We start from the raw sequence: 19138 nt of genomic DNA, 5'->3' as shown, positions 1-19138 counted from the left end.
ACACAATAGAACACTATTCTGCCATAACAAAAGATGAACTAGGACCATTTGTGACATCATGGATGGGTCTTGAGAGTATATGCTAAGCGAAATAAGTCAGACACAAAAAGTCGAGAACTATATGATTTCACTGACATGTGGTATATATAACTGAAAACAACAAAAGAACAAGACAAACAAATGGAAAAACAAAAACTCACAGACACAGACAATAGTTTAGTGGTTAGCAGAGGGTAAAGGGGAGGGGGTGGTAGATGAGGGTAAAGGGAATCCAATATATGGTGATGGAAAGAGAAGTGACTCTGGGTGGTGAACACACAATGTGAGATATAGATGATCTATTACAGAATTGTACACCTGAAATCTATGTAATTTTACTAACAATTGTCACCCCAATAAACTTTAATTAAAAAAAAAAAGAGAGGTGTATTTCCACATGGGAAAAACCACAGAACAGAGGGGAAAAAAGCAAGTTATAGAATAATATGTAAGGAGGTAGCCCATTTTGTAAACCAAAGAATCAGGAAAACCACAATTTATATGTAGTATTTAAAAACAGAAACAAGTATGGAGACATGAACACCAAAATATTAACAGTGGTAATTTCTAAAGAGTAGGATTAGGGAAAGTTTGAGTTTTTACTTTATTTTAATTTTGTTTGACGTTTTACTATGAATATGCATTACTTTTAGGACGTTATAAGAATTCTTGTCTTCATGCTGATTTTCCACTTTAAAAAGTCTGAATAAAGATCTGATATTTTTGCTTTAAAATACTTGGATTAGTTTAGCATTATTTCATCATAAATTTATATGTTGTCCCTATAATCTTTTTTCCCTTTGTATTATCTGTATTATTGTTTAATAGAAATTTAATGTGAGCCACATATGTAATTTTAAATGTTCTAGTAGTCACATTAAAAAAGTAAAAAGAAACAGGTAAAATTAATTTTAATAAGTTTTATTTAACCCAAGCTAGCCAAAACATTATTTGAACATGTGACCAATATAAAAATTGAGATATTTTACTTTCTTATTTTCTACTAAGTTGTCAGAATCTAGTGTTTTATACTTATAAGCATATCTCTCAATTTGAACATTAAATTTTTATTAGGAAATATTTGATCAGTATTTAGATTTCATAAAATTCATATTTGAAAAAGTAGATTCACATATCCAGGTTGTTCTAAACATACTTAAAAGTTTTCTGATAACTGAATCAAGTATCAGTTTTTAAATTATATTTAAATTAGTCAAAATTAAAGGAAATAAAAAATTCAGTTTCTGAGTCACACGAGTTACATTTCAAGTGCTCACGGGCTACATGTCATTAGGGACCAATAAGTCTACACTGACCTTTGAGTTTCTTGTTTGTTACTACCTACTTTTTATTTCCATGTAATTTTTCATCACGTAAAACAGATTTGAATCTTTTAAATTTTATCTGTTTCTTTGGTTATGTATTGTATTCCACTGGTCAATCTGATTTTGTGCCAGTGCCACACTGATCACTGTTGCTCAACAAAACACTCATTATCCAGGAGGGCTAATGGATTGTCTCCCCACTTTCCCATTTTTTTCTTGGTCATTATTTCTTGATCGAGATGTGTTGTAATTTTGAAGAATTTTATTAATCAAAATAGCAAAAACATAGGTAAATTGTATTTTCGTTGGTGAAATATAGAAATATAATTGATCTTCCCCTTAGTAACACTGAATATATTTGTTTATTAGAATTCTTATCTCTTTTTGAAATTTGAGGGATACCACCAGTTGCTTCTTGGTAGAGATTTCATAATTCAGAAACTAATTAAAGGCTATGCAGGATGCTGGGTCTCTTACATTCTGGTGAAAAAAATGTATTAGTAACCAAAGTAAAAAAAAAACAACGGAAAACAAAACACAAAACACTACAGGTGAGCTTTATATTGAAAGGGTAACTTGGTAATTTGACAACTCTCTTTCTCTTTCTCAACCTCATCAATTTATAGCAAGTGGAAGTAGGCCCATCAGGATGTGGATGATTCTTGACACGAGGCCATCTGCTACCCAGCATTACTTAGGAAGTGATTTCTTCTTTCATGGTAGAAAGAGGAGAAGATCTGATAAGTTTCTATGAGAAATAAATAATTGTATGGGTTTCATGCCAGCATCTGCCTTTACTGATAAGAGCTGCAAAAGATGTATGCCTCTGAACAACACAGAACTGACTTTTTAATACTGCCCTTGTGTCTAGCAACTTTGTCGAATTCACCTATTAATCCTAACACTTTACCTCTGGATTCTTTTACATGTCTGTCAATAAACTCATGTTGTAAGTAATGATGATTTTCCCCCCAGTTCTTATGTATTTTACTTATCTTACTATATTGGCTAGAACCTCTATCACAATGTTGAATGAAATTAAATGACAATGGCATCTTTGTCTTGTTCCCAAACTCAAAGAGATAGCTTCAAACATATTACCATTAAAATGTGGTTTGCTGTTGGCTTGGCTTGTATATATTGTTCCTTGATCAGATTTTAAGAAGTTTGTTTTTTGGGTTTTTTTTAAGATTTTTTTTACTGGGGAAGGTGAACAGGACTTTATTGAGGTACAGTGAGTACTTCCAGGACTTTTTTTTTTTTTTCAAGTCAAGTTGTTGTCCTTTCAATCTTAGTTGTGGAGGGTGCTGTTCAACTTCAAGTTGTTGTGGAGGGCACAGCTCAGCTCCAGGTCCAGTTGCTGTTGCTAGTTGCAGGGGGCGCAGCCCACCATCCCTTGCGGGAGTCAAACCGGCAATCTTGTGGTTGAGAGGAGGCGCTCCAACCAACTGAGCCATCTGGGAGCTCAGCAGCAGCTCAGCTCAAGGTGCCATGTTCAATCTTAATTGCAGGGAGCGCTGCCCACCATCCGTTGCAGGAGTCGAGGAATCGAACTGGCAACCTTGTGGTTGACAGCCCATGCTCCAACCAACTGAGCCATCTGGGAGGCAGCTCAGCTCAAGGTGCCATGTTCAATCTTAGTTGCAGGGGGCCGAGCCCACCATCCCTTGAGGGATTCGAGGAGTTGAACCGGCACAAGTTGAACCTTGTGGTTGAGAGCCCACTGGCCCATGTGGGAATCGAATCGGCAGCCTTCGGAGTTAGGAGCACAGAGCTCCAACCGCCTGAGCCACCCGGCAGGCCCAAATTTTAAGAAGTTTCTTTGTAGCTTCCAGTCAAGATGGAGGAGCAGGTAAACGCTGTGCTTGCCTTCTCTCACAACCACATCAAAATTACAACTATAGAACAACCATCATTGAGAATCGCCTGAAGTCTAGCTGAACAGAAGTCTGACAACTAAGGATATACAGAAGATGCCATGTTGAGACTGGTAGGAAGGGTAGAGACGCAGAACAGGCTAATCCTACACCCACATGTGGCAGTTAAAAAATAAAGAGGGTTATCTCGGATTTGGAGGAGCGAGGGGTCTCAGACCAGAGTGCCAATGCCTGAAAGAGAAGTCCCCACAACTTCTGGATGTGAAAACCAGCGGAGATTGTGGCTGAGTGAGATGGTGGGCTGCTAGAGTCCCAGAGTTCCTCTTAAAGGGCCTGTGCACGGACTCACTCGCTGACAGACTCCCTTGCTCTGAGCTCCAATGCTGCAGCAGCTTTTTCCCAGACAGAAGTGCTGGCAGAATCCGTTGTTTCTTTGTTGAGCCCTCCCCACTTCCAGTGTGCTGACACAGGCAGCCGCCATATGTGAGTCTGCATCAAACTGGCTAACACTGTTCTCCCCACCCTGGTGATTCCCTGAGACCCTGCCCCGCTCAACTAAGGACACACCCAAGCCACTTATTGTGGCTTTTCCATACAAATAGCCTGTCTTCGCTCATGCTTCGACCTTTCCTAAAATCCCTCAAAGGTTCACAAACCCCAAACAACCTGCATCTGGCCTTAGCATACCCTGTACATCTTACTAAGCAGTCCCAAGCCTGGCACTAGAGGCAACTGGCCTGGGTTCATAGCTTAGCTTCTCCCAGGCACCGCCAAGCCCAGCACAGGTGGCGACCATCTGCATATTCCTCTGTAGCTCATACCAAGTGGCCTTGGGCAGAGTACAGGCAGCAGTTGACTTTGGCATACAACTGAGCCCCTCCTAAGAAGCCCCAGAACCAACACACCTAGTGGCCAGCTTCAGACCACACCAGAGCATGACCCAACCACCTCCACAAATGACACACTCAAGGGCAGACTCAACAGAAACAGAGCCTCGCTAAAGTGAGCCCTGCTCTCTAGGGTCAACCACTGCACAACAGCTCCTCCTCCACTGTAGTCACAGCCAGTCCTCACAACCAATCAGCCTGAGGGTTAATCCTTCTCACTGATGTGCCAACAGCAACCAAGGCTCAACTACAATAGGAGGACACACACAACCCACACAAGGGACACACCTGGAACACCCAGCTCAGGTGACCAGGGAGACTGCACCTCTGGGCCCCACAAGACACCTACTACATAAGACCATTCTGAAACTGGGAGACATAGCATCCCTACCTAATACACAGAAACACACACAGGGAGGCAGCCAAAATGGGGAAACAAAGAAACATGTCCCAAATGAAAGAACAGAACAAAGCTCCAGAAAAAACAACTAAACAAAATCAAGACAAGCAATCTACCAGATATAGAATTCAAAACACTGGTTATAAGAATGCTCAATGATCTCAGTGAGAACTTCAACAAAAAGATAGGAAACATAAAAATAGAGATAGAAAACATGAAAGAGAACCCTTCAGAAATGAAGAATACAATTACTGAAATAAAGAATACATTAGAGGCAATCAACAGTAGATCAGATGAAGCAGAGAATCAAATCAGTGATTTGAAAGATATGGTAGCAGAAAACACCCAATCAGAACGGCAAAAAGGAAAAAGAATCCAAAAAAATGAGGATAGTTTAAGGGGCCTCTGGGACAACATCAAGCATAACAACATTCACATCACAGGGGTACCAGAAGGCGAAGAGAGAGAGATCAGGAATTGAAAATCTATTTGAAGGAATAACGATGGAAAACTACTCTAACCTGGCAAAGGAAATAGACATACTAGCCCAGAAAGTACAGAGAGTCTCAAACAAGATGAACCCAAAGAGGCCCACACCAGGATACATCATAATTAAAATGCCAAAGGTTAAATACAGAGACTCTCAAGAGCAGCAAGAGAAAAGGAGTTAGTTACCTATAAGGGAGATCCCGTAAGACTGTCAGCTGATTTCTCAACAGAAACTTTGCAGGCCAGAAGGGACTTACAGGAAATATTCAAAGTGATGAAAAGCAAGGACCTACAACTAAGATTACTCTACCCGGCAAACCTATCATTTAGAATTGAGGACAGATAAAGAGGTTCCCAGACAAGAAAAAGTTAACAGAGTTCATCATCACCAAACCAGTATTACAAGCAATATTAACGGGATTTTTTTAAGAAGAAGAAGAAAAAAAATCACAAATATGAATAATAAAATGGCAATAACGAGTATCTCTCAACAATTACTTTAAATGGATTAAATGCTTCAATCAAAAGACATAAGATGGCTGAATGGATAAGAAAACAATACCTTTACATATACTGCCTACAAAAGACTCACTTCAGATGGAAAGACACATATTGACTGAAACTAAAGGGATGGAAAAAGATATTTCATGAAATTGGAAAAAAAAAAAAAAGCTGGGACAGCAATGCTTATACCAGACAAGATAGACTTTAAAACAAAGGCTATAACAAGAGACAAAAAAAAGGACTCAATAATTCCACTTCTGGGTATTTATACAAAGAAACCCAAAACACTACTTCAAAGAGACATGTGCATACATATGTTAATTGCTTCATTATTTATAATAGCCAAGACATGGAGGCAACCTGGGTGTCCATTAATGGATGAATGGATGAAGAATATGTGGTACATATATACAATGGAATATTACTCAGCCATAAAACAGAATGAAATCTTACCATTTGTGACAACACGGATAGAACTAGAAGGTGTCATGCTAAGTGAAATAAGTCTGACAAAGACAAACACCATATGATTTCACTTATTTTTGGAATCTAAAACCAAAGAATAAACAACAGAAATGGACTCATAGATACAGAGAACAAACTGATGGTTGCCAGAGGGGAGGGAAGTTGGGGGCTGGATGAAAAAGGTAAAGGGATTAAGAAGTACAAACTGGTAGTTGCAAAATAGTCATGGGGATGTAAAGTACAGCATAGGGAATATAGTCAACAATACTGTAATAGCTATGTATGGTGCCAGAGGGTACTACGCTTATCAAAGAAATCACTTTGTAAGTTACACAGATGTCTAATCACTATGTTGTATACTTGAAACTAATATAATTGTATGTCAACTATAATTGAAAAATAAAAAAATTATTTAAAAAATGATACTAACACCCCAACCCCCCCAAAAATAAAGAAGTTTCTTTCTATTCCTAGTTTCCTAAGATTTTTAAATAAATAATATTAAATCGTATCAAGTGCTTCCTCCTATTATTATTCCCCTCTTTTATACAATTAATGTGATTACACTGATTGATTTTCTGATGTTAAGTGAACCTTGCAACTCCTGGAATACACCCAACTGGGTCATGATATAGTAGTCTTTTTATATTAGTAGATTTTTGCTTCTTCCTTCATGAGTGAGACCGGCTTACATTCATTTCTCATAATATTCTTGTCAGGTTGTGCTAAATTCATAAAATGAATTGGCAAGTATTCCCTCTTTTTCTGTTTTGTAGAAGACTTGGTTAATATTGTTTCTTCCTTAAAAGGGTTATCAGTTACCAATGAAGCTACCTGGGCCTTGAGTTATCTTTGTGTGAAAATGTTAAGTTAGGTATTATAGTAAAAATATGTATAGGACCATTCAGATGTCCTATTTCTTCTGTGTCAGTTTTGGTAAGTTGTATATACTTTTTATTTATTTGTTCCATTCCATCTGTTCCATCTTCAAATTTATTCCCATAAATTTATTCAGAAAGTATTCTTCTGGAGGAAAAAAATGTCTGCAGGATTTGGAGTAATGCTCTCATTTTTATTTCTTCTCTCTTTTTTTCTTGGTCAATCTGCCAGGAGTTTATCAACATTATGCTTATTCTTTTCAAAAATCCAACTTGTGGTTCTTTCAATCCTCTCTATTGTACTTCTTCCCCCATATCATTAATTTTGCTCTATTTATATTCTTTCTTTCTTTAGGTTTAATTAGCATTTCTTTTTCTGATTTACTGAAAAAGGTGTTTTTTTCTTTTCCAACACATGCTTTTATAAAGCAGTGATCTCAACCTTAGCTGCACTTGGAATTAGCTGAGGAGCTTTCAAATGCTTGAGTCCCATCCCTAGAGATTCTGAGGTAAGGCTGGTCTGGGATATGGCTTAGGCATCCAAAGTTCCCTAAGTACTTCTACTGTGCAGCTAAGAGAGAATCACAGGTTTAAAGCTATACCCTCTAAGAACAACTTGAACAGCGTCCTATAAGCTCTTAATACTTCATTATCCAGTTCAAATTATTTAAAATTTTCCGTTGTGATTTAATTTATATAAATTTTTAATATGGGCAAGTGCAATATATAGTTTTAGAAGTAGTAAATAGTGAACTTTGGGGAAGAGGGGGTTGTTGGAAATACAGGGGAGCTTCTAGGTACCGGTAATATTACATCTCTTGTCCTGGGGAGTAGTTACGTGAGTATGCCCAATTTGTGATAATTCATTGAGCTAGACACTTATAATTTGTAACTGTTTCTGTAATTTTATGTTATACTTCAATATAATTTTTCAGAGAGAAAATGGATTCCATATAAGGAGTGGGAATTATAATGGCATTAGCCGTTTCAATACTATACTGGAAGCTAGAAGAAATAGCATAATGCCTTCCAAATTCTAATGGAAAATGATTTCCAACTTAGAATTCCATTTCAATCTTTGAATCAGATGCGAGGGTAAAATTAAGACTTTTCCAGACGGGGAAGTTCACAGAAAGTTACCTTCCCTGCACCTTTTCTCAGAAACCTACCGGAGAATGTGTTCCAATAAAAGCAGGGAATAAACAGGGTGATAAAGACATAAGATCTGGGCCACAGATTTCAGTGTAAGAGAAGGCAAACTCCCAAGACGACAGTTGTGCAGCGAGTCAAGAACTAGCGTAGTTGGGAGCAGCAGGCTGGAGGATTCTAAGGCAGACATCTCCAAGCGAAACTAAAACCAAGGGAGTACCTGCTTGTATCTGACCAATCTGAGAGATTTTTCAGTACTGTCAAGAGTACAGGATTGAATCAGGGGCAGCTACATAGAAAACCAAACAACTGAAAAAAACCCAAATATGGCAAATACTACATTTACGATAAGCAAAGAGTGATTCCCCCATCCAAAAAATGGGGAAGTATCATCATAGTTCAGTTCAGCTGTGAATTTTTTATGATCACAATAACATAAACGGGAGGCTGATTTAGCCAAGCATTGTGATAGAACTATATTAAATGAGTGGGAGGAAGGGAATTTTATATGTGTTTGTTGTGTGAGGGAGTTAATGTGAGATAATAAATCCTTATCTTCTATCGTAGGACATCAAAAGATAACTGAATGAAAAAAAAAAAGGAACAGTGCAAGCATGGAGAAGTAAAACACAGCTAAAACAATTGAAATTGGGAGAAGTGAGGTGTGAGAAGGTGGGGGCCAGGACGCTGCTTTCTCTTATAAGCACTGTAGCACCTGTCTTTTCCAATTACATGTATATAGTATTTTCCAAAAATAAAATTAAACTAAAAAAAGAAACCAACCCTGTAATAACAAAAGAATCCTAGGGGCCTAACAAGTCATTTTAGCTTTAAAACTCTGGATAATCACTTGAATCATCTCTTGATCAAGAGGAAGCACATACATAGCACATGCCTGTAATCATTATTAATTATTGTTTCAACCCAAAATTCTCACGATATGAATGGCCAAATTATCTATATTTTAGTATAGGTACATGAAAAGCTGCCTCAAAAAGCTGGAACACACAAAGCAAATTGTTTTCATTTTGTCAGATTAGACTGAATTTACACTATTGTTACTGACATGTAACTTTTCAGGAACATAAATATAGTAAGTTTGATCTGTTGTGCAATCACACGGTTATTCACATTATCTTTTATGAGCTGATAATTAATGGAATTAAGTACCTGAATTAAAGAACAGATATAGTTTGCATAAGTGAAATTACCTGAAGAAAGTCACGAAGAACTGTACCAGATCCATAAAATTGCTGTGCTGGGAGAAGGCAATCTGTGACAGAAAAACAAGTAGTGTGATTAGGTGGGTTACAAAATAGCAGCTCCATTACCTCAGCCTTCTCGGTTCAAGAGTTAAGCTGAAAGACATACTTTAAATTTTAGAGAAGAGATTAATGAAATTTTTTTCACTTGAGAAAAAGTGCCTCATCCCTTTAGTTTCTTTTATTGCTTAACTGCCAACCAAAAAGTAATATAGCAGGTCCTCAAATAATGTTGTTATACTCAACAGCATTTCCTTACATAACATTGATGAGATGCCCATCAATGATGAGCATTGATGAGAACTCACATTCTCGTATATTCTCATTGATGAGAACTTAACTTGTTTATATCAATTAGCCTGTGGTAAAATTAGTTTTGTTATACACTGTTGTGCTTAAAGTCACAGAAGCCATCAATGATGTTCAGTGAGAACTTCCTGTATTCCGAGGCTTCAACAACCTCCGCCAGTGCCCCTCTGCTCAGGATATCGTATCTAAGTTCTTAGAGTCTGACCACGAAGACCTCTCGGACTGCTCTGTGAAAACCTAATGACAGGAAAGTCAGTTTGCTTGTTACCTCCTTGTGCCTTCCTCCAGACAAAAATACTCTCCTGGTTAACTTCAAATTCCTATTCTTGATCTACCTGGAGGTAGGTAGCCTCATGTTGTGCCCTTCATTACATCAACTTTATGGGCTCAGTGTGAACTCACTTTAAGACACTGTCCTTCTGTTTAACCGTATCGCAATTATACTATATTGAATATCACCTGATAGTTAATATAACATCAGTTGGGACTTAAATAACTTCATCATACAGGTAAAAATCTTTATACCAAGAATATAAAAAAAAGCTCTCATGTAGTTCATCAAATCTATGATACCACTGAATAAAAGAGGCATTATTTTGTGTACTATTCAGAAAAAACACTGCCCCCTCAAAATGAAAAAACACTGTCAATTAAACTATAACAAATGCTTTTAAAAACATGGACTGTAAGATGCATCTTGATTGTAAAGGTATTAGAATATGAAAAAATGTGCACATCAGGATTTATTACTAAGTATGACAATTGTGTCCTTATCACTACCTATGATACATATACCGTGTTTCCCCGAAAATAAGACCTAGCTGGACAATCAGATCTAATGTGTCTTTTGGAGCAAAAATTAATATAAGACCGGGTGTTATTTTACTATAAGACTGGGTATGGTATATGACATATGATATGATATAATACCGGGTCTTATTTTACTGTAAGACTGGGTCTTATATTAATTTTTGCTCCAAAAGACGCATTAGAGTTGATTGTCTGGCTAGGTCTTATTTTTGGGGAAACAGGGTTTGTAGTCCTAGCCAGATGTTATGATGTATTCCCTGCTTTTTTTTAAGGGAACACAAGCCCTCCTTGGAAAGAATGGTACTACAGATGAAACAATTACTGAATAAAGTGGTAACTTCCAGTACAGACAATAAGTATGACAAGAATCAGAGAAGTAAATGATTAGCATTTCTTTCCCTAATCCTACCCAAACCCCTCTCTGTTAGTTAGGCAGCTACTCCCACGCTGTGGCAATGCAAGGAAAGTGCTTTGCCCACACTCCGCACAGTAACAATTCCATGCTGTGCGCTCTTTCCAGCGAGACTCAGAGGCAGAGAGATTTCCACTGTCTGCTTTTTGATGGTCTTATTTTCTTTCTGACATTCCATAAAGTACCAATACTATCTATTCAGGCCACAGAATACTATGGGGCACAGAATTTGAAGATTTTGTGTCCTTCCTTTAGCCATCATTTATAATCAGAAATACAAAGATAACAGATTTCGTATCATAGATAAGACACCCACATTCTTTGCTTTTCCTTCACTGATTACGGTAACCAGTCCCAAATAAGGAGGCTCCTTGAGAATATGGCTACAGTCCTCCCACAAAAGCCTTCTTAGTTAGACAGAAGGACAATTATATAAACAAAGTTATTTAATCTTGAGGAATGAAGATGCCAGGTTACAACACATAAAGGAGGAGAAGGAAACAGATTCTAGTCCATTCAATTGTTTATAGAATTTAACCTTTTAAAACATTAGTACGTCCTCAGTGTTTAGACTTACAGAAATCTGTGAGACATTTTTCCTCATTGTGGGTGCCAGCAAGTTTGGATGCCAATGGCCCTTCTGAGGACCTACCAGGTGTCTACATGCTCTGTGCCATGCAATACTCCCCAGCGTTGGGATCCCGACTATCAGCATGTTTTTTTCTTGGTAAAACAGGGCCGCACCACATTCATGTCCAATTTAAAATCGTAACAAACCTATATAAACTGGTTGCCAGTGTGGCCAGTGCCCAAGTCTCACATTATTATAAAAGGGGTCCTCTTTTGTTAAATGTTTATCATTTAAGTGTCTACAGTTACAAGGTTTCCTAGGGAAGCAAAAGTCAAAACATAAAAATATTTACGAATGGACTGACCACTTCGAAACATTTAACCCTAATTAATACCCTACCCACGTGTCAGTCTTTGTTGATTATTGTTTAATTGATAGGGTGATCAACTTATTGTCCAAACTAAGAATTGCTGAGCGCAAAGGGGAGTGCTAATAAAAATTACACCAGGGCAACAAGCATCCACTGGGCAATCCCTACTCAGACTGTCAGACAAAGTAACCCAACTGCAAAATCAATTTTGGAAAAGACGTTGATTCTAGTGAAAGAGCTGTTGGAGAACTGAGCACACAAAACCCCTGACAAATGAAGACTTCGCAGGATTATAAACTGTAGAAAGATGAAGGATAAAGATACAGGCCTTCAAGATACTCTGAATAGGATTAAGAGAGGATCTTGGGAAAACTGATGAGGCCCCTGACTTTTTTTAAATTAAAGTTTATTGGGGTGACCATGGTTAGTCAAGTTACATAGGTTTCAAGTATACAATTCTGTAATACATCATCTATATATATATCACGTTGTGTGTTCACCACCCAGAGTCAGTTCTCCTTGCTATCATCAACAAGACAAATAACAGCTGTGGAGAAAAAGGAACCCTCATACACTGTTGGTGGAAATGCAGACTGGTGCAGCCGCTATGGAGGGCAGTGTGGAGGTTCCCCTGACCACTGTTTTTAAATCATGCTGCGAAGTCAAATCTGAAGGACTCCATGTACGCTCTGATCTCCAAGCACCACTGTACAACTGAAGCAAGACCTCTGTCTTATTAGCTTGCTCGAGTTTTCTTCAGCCTTCATACGTACATTTATTTATGGTCTTGTTCTTCCACTAGAAAATAAGATCCGTGAGGACAGGGGCTTTGCCGCTGACTATGTTTCTAGTGCTTAAAGTGGTGATTGGCATGTAAGAGGTGCTTAATAAATATTTCCTGGATAAATGAATATGACAGTTGGAAAAATAATGACCTCACTTCCCCCTGTAACTCAGTAAGACCTGAGTTTCTTTTCTTCTAAGAATTGGCTCACAGTTGCAACCATAATTTAAATTTTATTAACTGTAAAATTAAAATAAACATTTTTCATACTTTTGAGTTTCATTTTTCAAGATAATATCCCAATCAGACCCATTCTTTCATGATTTATTATGAACAAATTGAAATGTTTATGGACTTTGCTTATACTAAATAAGGGTTTCTATAATTAAATCTACTAATACAAAGAAGAAAATCTCATTACAATTTATAAATAAAACTCCCAATGTCATTCTTCTCCCTTTCCAAACAGTAGGTATCACTCTTCACACTCCAGGAAATCTAGAATGTATGTCCCCTTACATTTCCACAACCTGCTGCCCACTCAACTTTCTGCAAGCAGTATGTTTGATGGTGTGTTTGCCTGGGGGTGGTGGTGAGGGGGAGGGGCTCTGGGTTTGTTAAACTCTAAAAAACAAAACTCAGAAGCCCTGCTAGCCGCAGGATTTGGGATAGGATATTGTGGACCTGACCTTCGTCGTTTTGTATTTTCAGGTGGCTGTACGACTCTACTTGCTCTTCCTGTCAGCAGTGTCCTCTGCCCTGCGTGGTCAGCACAAATCCTCCCTTCCTCATTTAGCCGCCCCACCATCCACTGGAAATTGGCTTTCTCTTCTCTATACTCTCTCAACACTCGATCCACTTCCTTTCAGACCACGGGATAATCATATTCTACCGTATACTGTGGCTGTGTATAGGTTCCTGTATTCTGTCTACAACGATATCAATATCTGACTTTTTTTTTTTTTTTTTTAAAGATTTTATTGGGGAAGGGAACAGGACTTTATTGGGGAACAGTGTGTACTTCCAGGCCTTTTTTCCAAGTCAAGTTGTTGTCCTTTCAATCTTAGTAGTGGAGGGTGCAGCTCAGCTCCAGGTCCAGTTGCCGTTTCTAGTTGCAGAGGGCACAGCCCACCATCCCTTGCGGGAGTCGAACCGGCAACCTTGTGGTTGAGAGGATGCATTCCAACCAACTGAGCTCAGCGGCAGCTCAGCTCAAGGTGCCGTGTTCAATTTTAGTTGCAAGGGGCGCTGCCCACCATCCTTTGCGGAAATCGAGGAGTTGAACCGGCAACCTTGTGGTTGAGAGCCCACTGGCTCATGTGGGAATCGAACCAGCAGCCTTCGGAGTTAGGAGCATGGAGCTCTAACCACCTGAGCGACCAGGCCGGCCCAATATCTGACTTTTTAATTGTTGCTGTAGGAGAAAGAATGAAAAGGTAATTCCTTACCTCCCTCCCACACAAGAGCAGGTACACCTTTGTATTCCAAGAACTAGACCATGGGTCTCAAGCTCTGGAGTGACTGTAAAAAAGTTGGAATCCTGGGCCCTATTCCTACTCCTGTAGCGTTAAGCTCCTCAGGGGATTCTGATGCTGGTGTCCAGAGGCCACGATTTAGGAACCTCTGAAATAAGGAATTATTTAAAAAATCTCCTCCCTCACTCCTTCCCCTGAACAATTTCTTTAGCATTTCAGGAACTGCACTGAGAAAAACTGTCATTTTTACTTAGAAGGTTTGGCCCCCAAAGAAATTAACTTGGATCTTGCCCAGGATGAGAGTCAGAGGAAGAGTGACGGTAGAGAAAGAGAGGATAGTGCTTTGAAACAAAGAGAGAGGCCTGGCCCAAACCTTGAGACTTGGATGGAAGAAATGGAGAGGATGCTTTAGTTTTGAAAGTGCTGATTCAAATATATGGTGATGGAAGGAGAACTGACTCTGGGTGGTGAACACACAATGGGATTTATAGATGACGTAATACAGAATTGTACACCTGAAATCTACGTAACTTTACTAACAATTGTCACCCCAATAAACTTTAATTAAAAAAGAAAAAGAAAAAGAAGAAAGTGCTGAGGAATATGGGGTGACTGCATGGGAGGCCTGGGGTGGAAGGCGCTCTGGAGCCTCAGCGATTATTCTACACCCAAGTCTGTCACACAAGGGAGTGAGTACAGCTGCCTTCAAACAAACCCGACGGCCATGGGCCAGGGAACTGGGAGCAGAAGTCAGTGAATGCAGATGGGAGGCCCTTGCCAGATCTCTGGTCTTAGTTAAGCCCTGAGGTTTCTGCATGTCCCTGAGAGAAGGGGATGGAGCTCTGTGAAAACAGGCTGAAAATGAATTTCTCATTAACTATGGTTGGTGGGTAGAGCCTGAGCCCAAGTGTACTCTAAAAATAAGAAAAAATAAGACATTTCTTATATTCAACTACCATGGAACAAATTCTTTTTTTAACATTTGAATTGTGCAGCTACTATGTGCAATCCACAAAGCAGGTACTCAAGTTAAGTGAATGAATGGATGAATGAATCTGAACGAGTAGGGCAAGACCACTGTTTAATACAGGTTTGGAATGAGAGAGGGAAGGACCTTCACTTTGAGTTTCTCTTCTCCACCAAGAACGACCTTCACTGTTATGAGCATGTGAGACTGGGTGAGGATGGGAAAGGAGAGTTGGCCACCCTGTGAGGTGAAGCTTTCTGGCTCTGAGGCAGCACCCATCTGGCTCTGAGAAAACCCACGGTCTGTGTGTGCCTGGCAGAATCTCTGTGCGCTGCTCCCATGGCCCCCTGAGGTCAGCAGCTCCACCCAAGTGGGGAGCCCATAGAGACTCCGGCCCCTTTGCTCCTCGACTCTCCCAGAGAGGCCAGGCTCTGCAGACACTCACGATCTCACATCAGGACCAGAAAGGGCCTACGTGGCCATGGCTGCCATCTGGGCTCATGGCTTTACCATGCCAATCTTGCTATGTAGTTCTGGACACTGCAAGGCTGGAAGCCAGAAGAGGAATAATTCCTCCCATAAGAATTTAGGCCAAGGACAGAAGATTCTGTGATCACTGGCTGAGTTTTGCTGTGACATAAAATAACTCCCTTTAAAACAAAACAAAACAAACAAACAAAAAACCCCAAAGTTCTACATGAACTCTGTGCGGAGACCACAAGCCCCGAACTGGATCCCATCACCTGGCCTCACACACCACCCACCTCGTGCTGGTTTGTGCTGGCACAGAACTATACACCCAAGCTCTGGTCAGAGCCGCAAGCTGGTGAATGCCACCAAGCTGCTCATTCCTGACCTGCAAGCTAACACTCACCATCTGTCCACTCCCAACCTCCCCCGTCAATACTGCTCTGTGCTTTCTTCCCCAAATTTCCTTCCAGTCATTCCTTTTCACCGCTGTCCAGAATTCCTATTCCATTTTATCATGTTCATTAATAATTTAAAAAACATTAAGAGCTACATACACTTGGCTGAATATCAACAAGTACCAAGGGGCTAATCATGCAAAGCGATGGTTCTCCCCTCCTCTCCTAAGGCTTCTCTCCAGAGGCCCCACCTCCACCCTCTTTAATTAGGATTCTTTTCAGTTCTTCTGGAGGTTACCTTTGTGGGGGGTTTTTTTTGTTTGTTTTCTTTTTAGTACTAATTTTTAAAAAATTTGTTATTTCTTGATTTAGCCATTTTTGGCATCACTTACTGACTTCCCACTACAATGGAAAGCGATTAGGCCACCACCCACTCTCCCCTCTTCCAGTATACTTCTATCTGTTTAATGTCTCTGGTAGTTTCTGTGTCGTTACCCTGAGGGTGATGGTGATAGAAAGATGCCAACAGTCAGAAAATGGAGAGAATAACCTTGGTTACAGGGAGAGGATGTGCCTGTCACCCACAACAGTTGCAGGAGCAGGTGACAATGCAGCCATGGCTCACTGGATAGTAGCTTCCCAGGTCTCACAGCCGATGGGGAGAAGTCCGCAAGCCTCTGACACACGCCTGCGTGGGGGAGAGCTCAGCAGCTCCAGGGTAGCTGCCTTTGCCATTCTCACCGGGCTAAGGGAGGAGTTTTGTCCCTGATCCTTGATTGTTTTAGAGACTGCCCAACAGTGGTCAATAACTGGTAAAACCCTAGTACAATGCTGTGTGCTTCCTGAAAAGGAGAACAGACAGCCAGTTCCAAGCTATATCTCAGCAGGCCCAGATGTGCCACGTCCCAGCTGGCCTAGGCTGCAGGCCCAGCTGAGGCACATTCCTGCAGCTACCTTTAGAAAGACTTTGATTTCTTGTTCTGTCACCTGCATTATCTTTTTTTCATTTTTTTATTATAGAAAATTTTAAACTTTTTAAAAAGTAGGGAGGATAGTATCACAAACCCAATGTGTTCATAACCCAGCTTTAATAATCACCAGCTCATGGCCAATCTTGTTTCATCCACATTCCATCCACTTTCCCCACAATCATATTATTTTGAAGCAAATCCCAGACTTTCTATCATTTCATTCTTAATTATCTCAATATAGAGAGTATCTCCTAACTACCCTGTGAAATTAGGGATGTTTGTGTCCTCCTCCCTTTCTTTTCTTCTGCCTCCCAACTCTCCTGATAAAATTCCAACCTAGAACAATTCAACCCTCTAACAACAGCACGCTGCACAGACTGGGACGACACATTCTCGGTCTCCACCCCCAGCGGGCGACTGAGCACTGGTCAGTGATACTATCATTCTGACAATATCAGAAAAAGCTGTCAGTAAATTAATAAAAATTATAAAAAAGAACAAAGTTCTGATACCAACCCAAAGCTCTGATACCTACAACTATGCATCGATCTAGCACATACGAGTGTTTATGGAGTGTCTACAACTGATTAACACTATGCTACGTGACACTGGGGACACAGAAATACAAAACACAGCCCGGGCCTTTAAGGAAACCTTTGTATAGTGAAAAACCAGACATGTCTATGGCTGTGGAGGCACAGATGAGGAAGGGGAGTAGCTATGGGATATGCCTAAGGGTCCACCATTTGGACCCCTTGCCTGGGTTTCTAAACAAGAATTCTATTAATATCTGGCTCCTTCCAACCCATTCTCTCAATTGCTACCAGAAGGATCTTCAACAACACTGATCTTTGGCCACTTTTTGGCTTAAAGCATTTCAGTGACTCCCAGTGGTTTTTAGGCTACGGTTCGAACCTCTGGGCTGAAACTTTATCTCTTCATGACAGCCTCTGCCTAGCTCTTCAGCATCCTGCTCACAGGACTGGCACTTCAGCTCTGCTAAATCCTGATAGTTCTTGAGAGTGACTGATGCCCCTACTTCCTGTTCCCTAGGATTCAGCTCTGATGTTGCCTTCCTCACTCAGACTCAGGCGACATGCCCCTCTCCTCTTGGTGCTTCCAGGAGACCAGGCACACCCCAATCACCCAGCATCTGACACAGCTCCTACTGTCTGTTCATGGCTGCTGCTCTGGGCCAGACAGTCTGCTGACTGAATGGATTTAAAGGAAGCCTAGTGGGTCCGTGGAGATCACACAGAGGTCTGCTAGAGATGGAGATTTATGTGTCCCAGCCACAGGTGCTATTCACAGAGGGTGTGGATAAGACTGTCCAGGAAGAAAGGGTCCAATGTCACTGGAAACCCAAGGGGACAATGTCATTGAAGAGCTGAGAAGAAAACAGCCAAAGCCACAGGTGAAAGCAGAAGAGAGGAGACTTTCAAGAAGGAATAATAAACGATCATGATGAAAACCATGAGGCAGTACAAGAACCTTAAGTGCCATTTCAAACAAAGAAAGACTTACACTTCAAGTAGTTTAATTCTAAACGTATTTCAAGGCTTTATAATTCTTAAAGCTCCTAAGGTACAGATACATAACACCAGGATGTCTGTATTTACATCTACAATTAATGCAAACATTAGAAGTATTATCTGACATTATTCATTATAGTCAAAGAGTAGAAACAACCCAAGTATCCGTCAACAGATGAATGGATAAACAATGTGGTATACCCATGTAATGGAACATTATTCAACCTTAAAAAGGAATGAAGTACTGACACATAAATATGGATGAACTTTGAAAACATTGTACTAAGTGAAGAAGCCAGTCACAATGGACCACATATCATGTGATTCAATTTATATGAAATGTCCAGAATAGACAATCCAGAGAAGATAGAAAGTAGACTAGTAGTTGCCAGGGGCTGGGGAGAAGAAGGAATGGGAAATGACTGCTAATGGGTACAGGATTTCTTTTTTGGGGTGATGAAAATATTCTAAAATTGATTGTGGTTATGGTTACACAACTCTGTGAATATATTAAAACCCACTAAATTGTGCACTTTAAATGGGTGAATTGTATGTATGGTATGTGAATTATATCTCAATAAAGCTTTTACTAAAAAAAGTATTATACAAGTCAACAAAAGTTTCATACATCCTTTGCTCAGTATAGCAATCCTGTTAGCACCCATAAACATAACTCTAAACTCTAAATGAATGCCCGGTTCTCAATACAAATTCTGTGTTGCCTTCACTTATGAACACTAGCCTCTTACATAAAGCAGCAGATGAAACACCCAGCATGGAGAAGGCTTTAATATTA

General features: G+C 39.9%; 1 protein-coding gene across 7 annotated transcripts in view; it reads right to left on the bottom strand.

Moving 5' to 3' along the window:
* ATRN (attractin) overlaps window positions 1-19138 on the bottom strand; it is a 144684-nt gene that overhangs the window by 23640 nt on the left and 101906 nt on the right. For 2 of the 7 annotated variants that reach the window (XM_088789240.1, XM_088789238.1), the window contains exon 25: window positions 9225-9286. In XM_088789240.1, coding sequence (XP_088645366.1) covers window positions 9225-9286 — 62 coding nt within the window. Of the gene's footprint in view, window positions 1-944; window positions 2113-5812; window positions 8488-9134; window positions 9287-12839; window positions 13946-19138 lie in introns of those variants that run through there. The other 5 variants (XM_019733755.3, XM_019733756.3, XM_074318232.2 and 2 more) reach the window with 5 other exon arrangements.

Source organism: Rhinolophus sinicus, chromosome 13, assembly GCF_057876585.1.
Source record: "Rhinolophus sinicus isolate RSI-liver-muscle chromosome 13, RSI-T2T, whole genome shotgun sequence".
NCBI lineage: Eukaryota > Metazoa > Chordata > Mammalia > Chiroptera > Rhinolophidae > Rhinolophus > Rhinolophus sinicus.
This window is presented reverse-complemented; position numbering and strand designations above follow the sequence as displayed.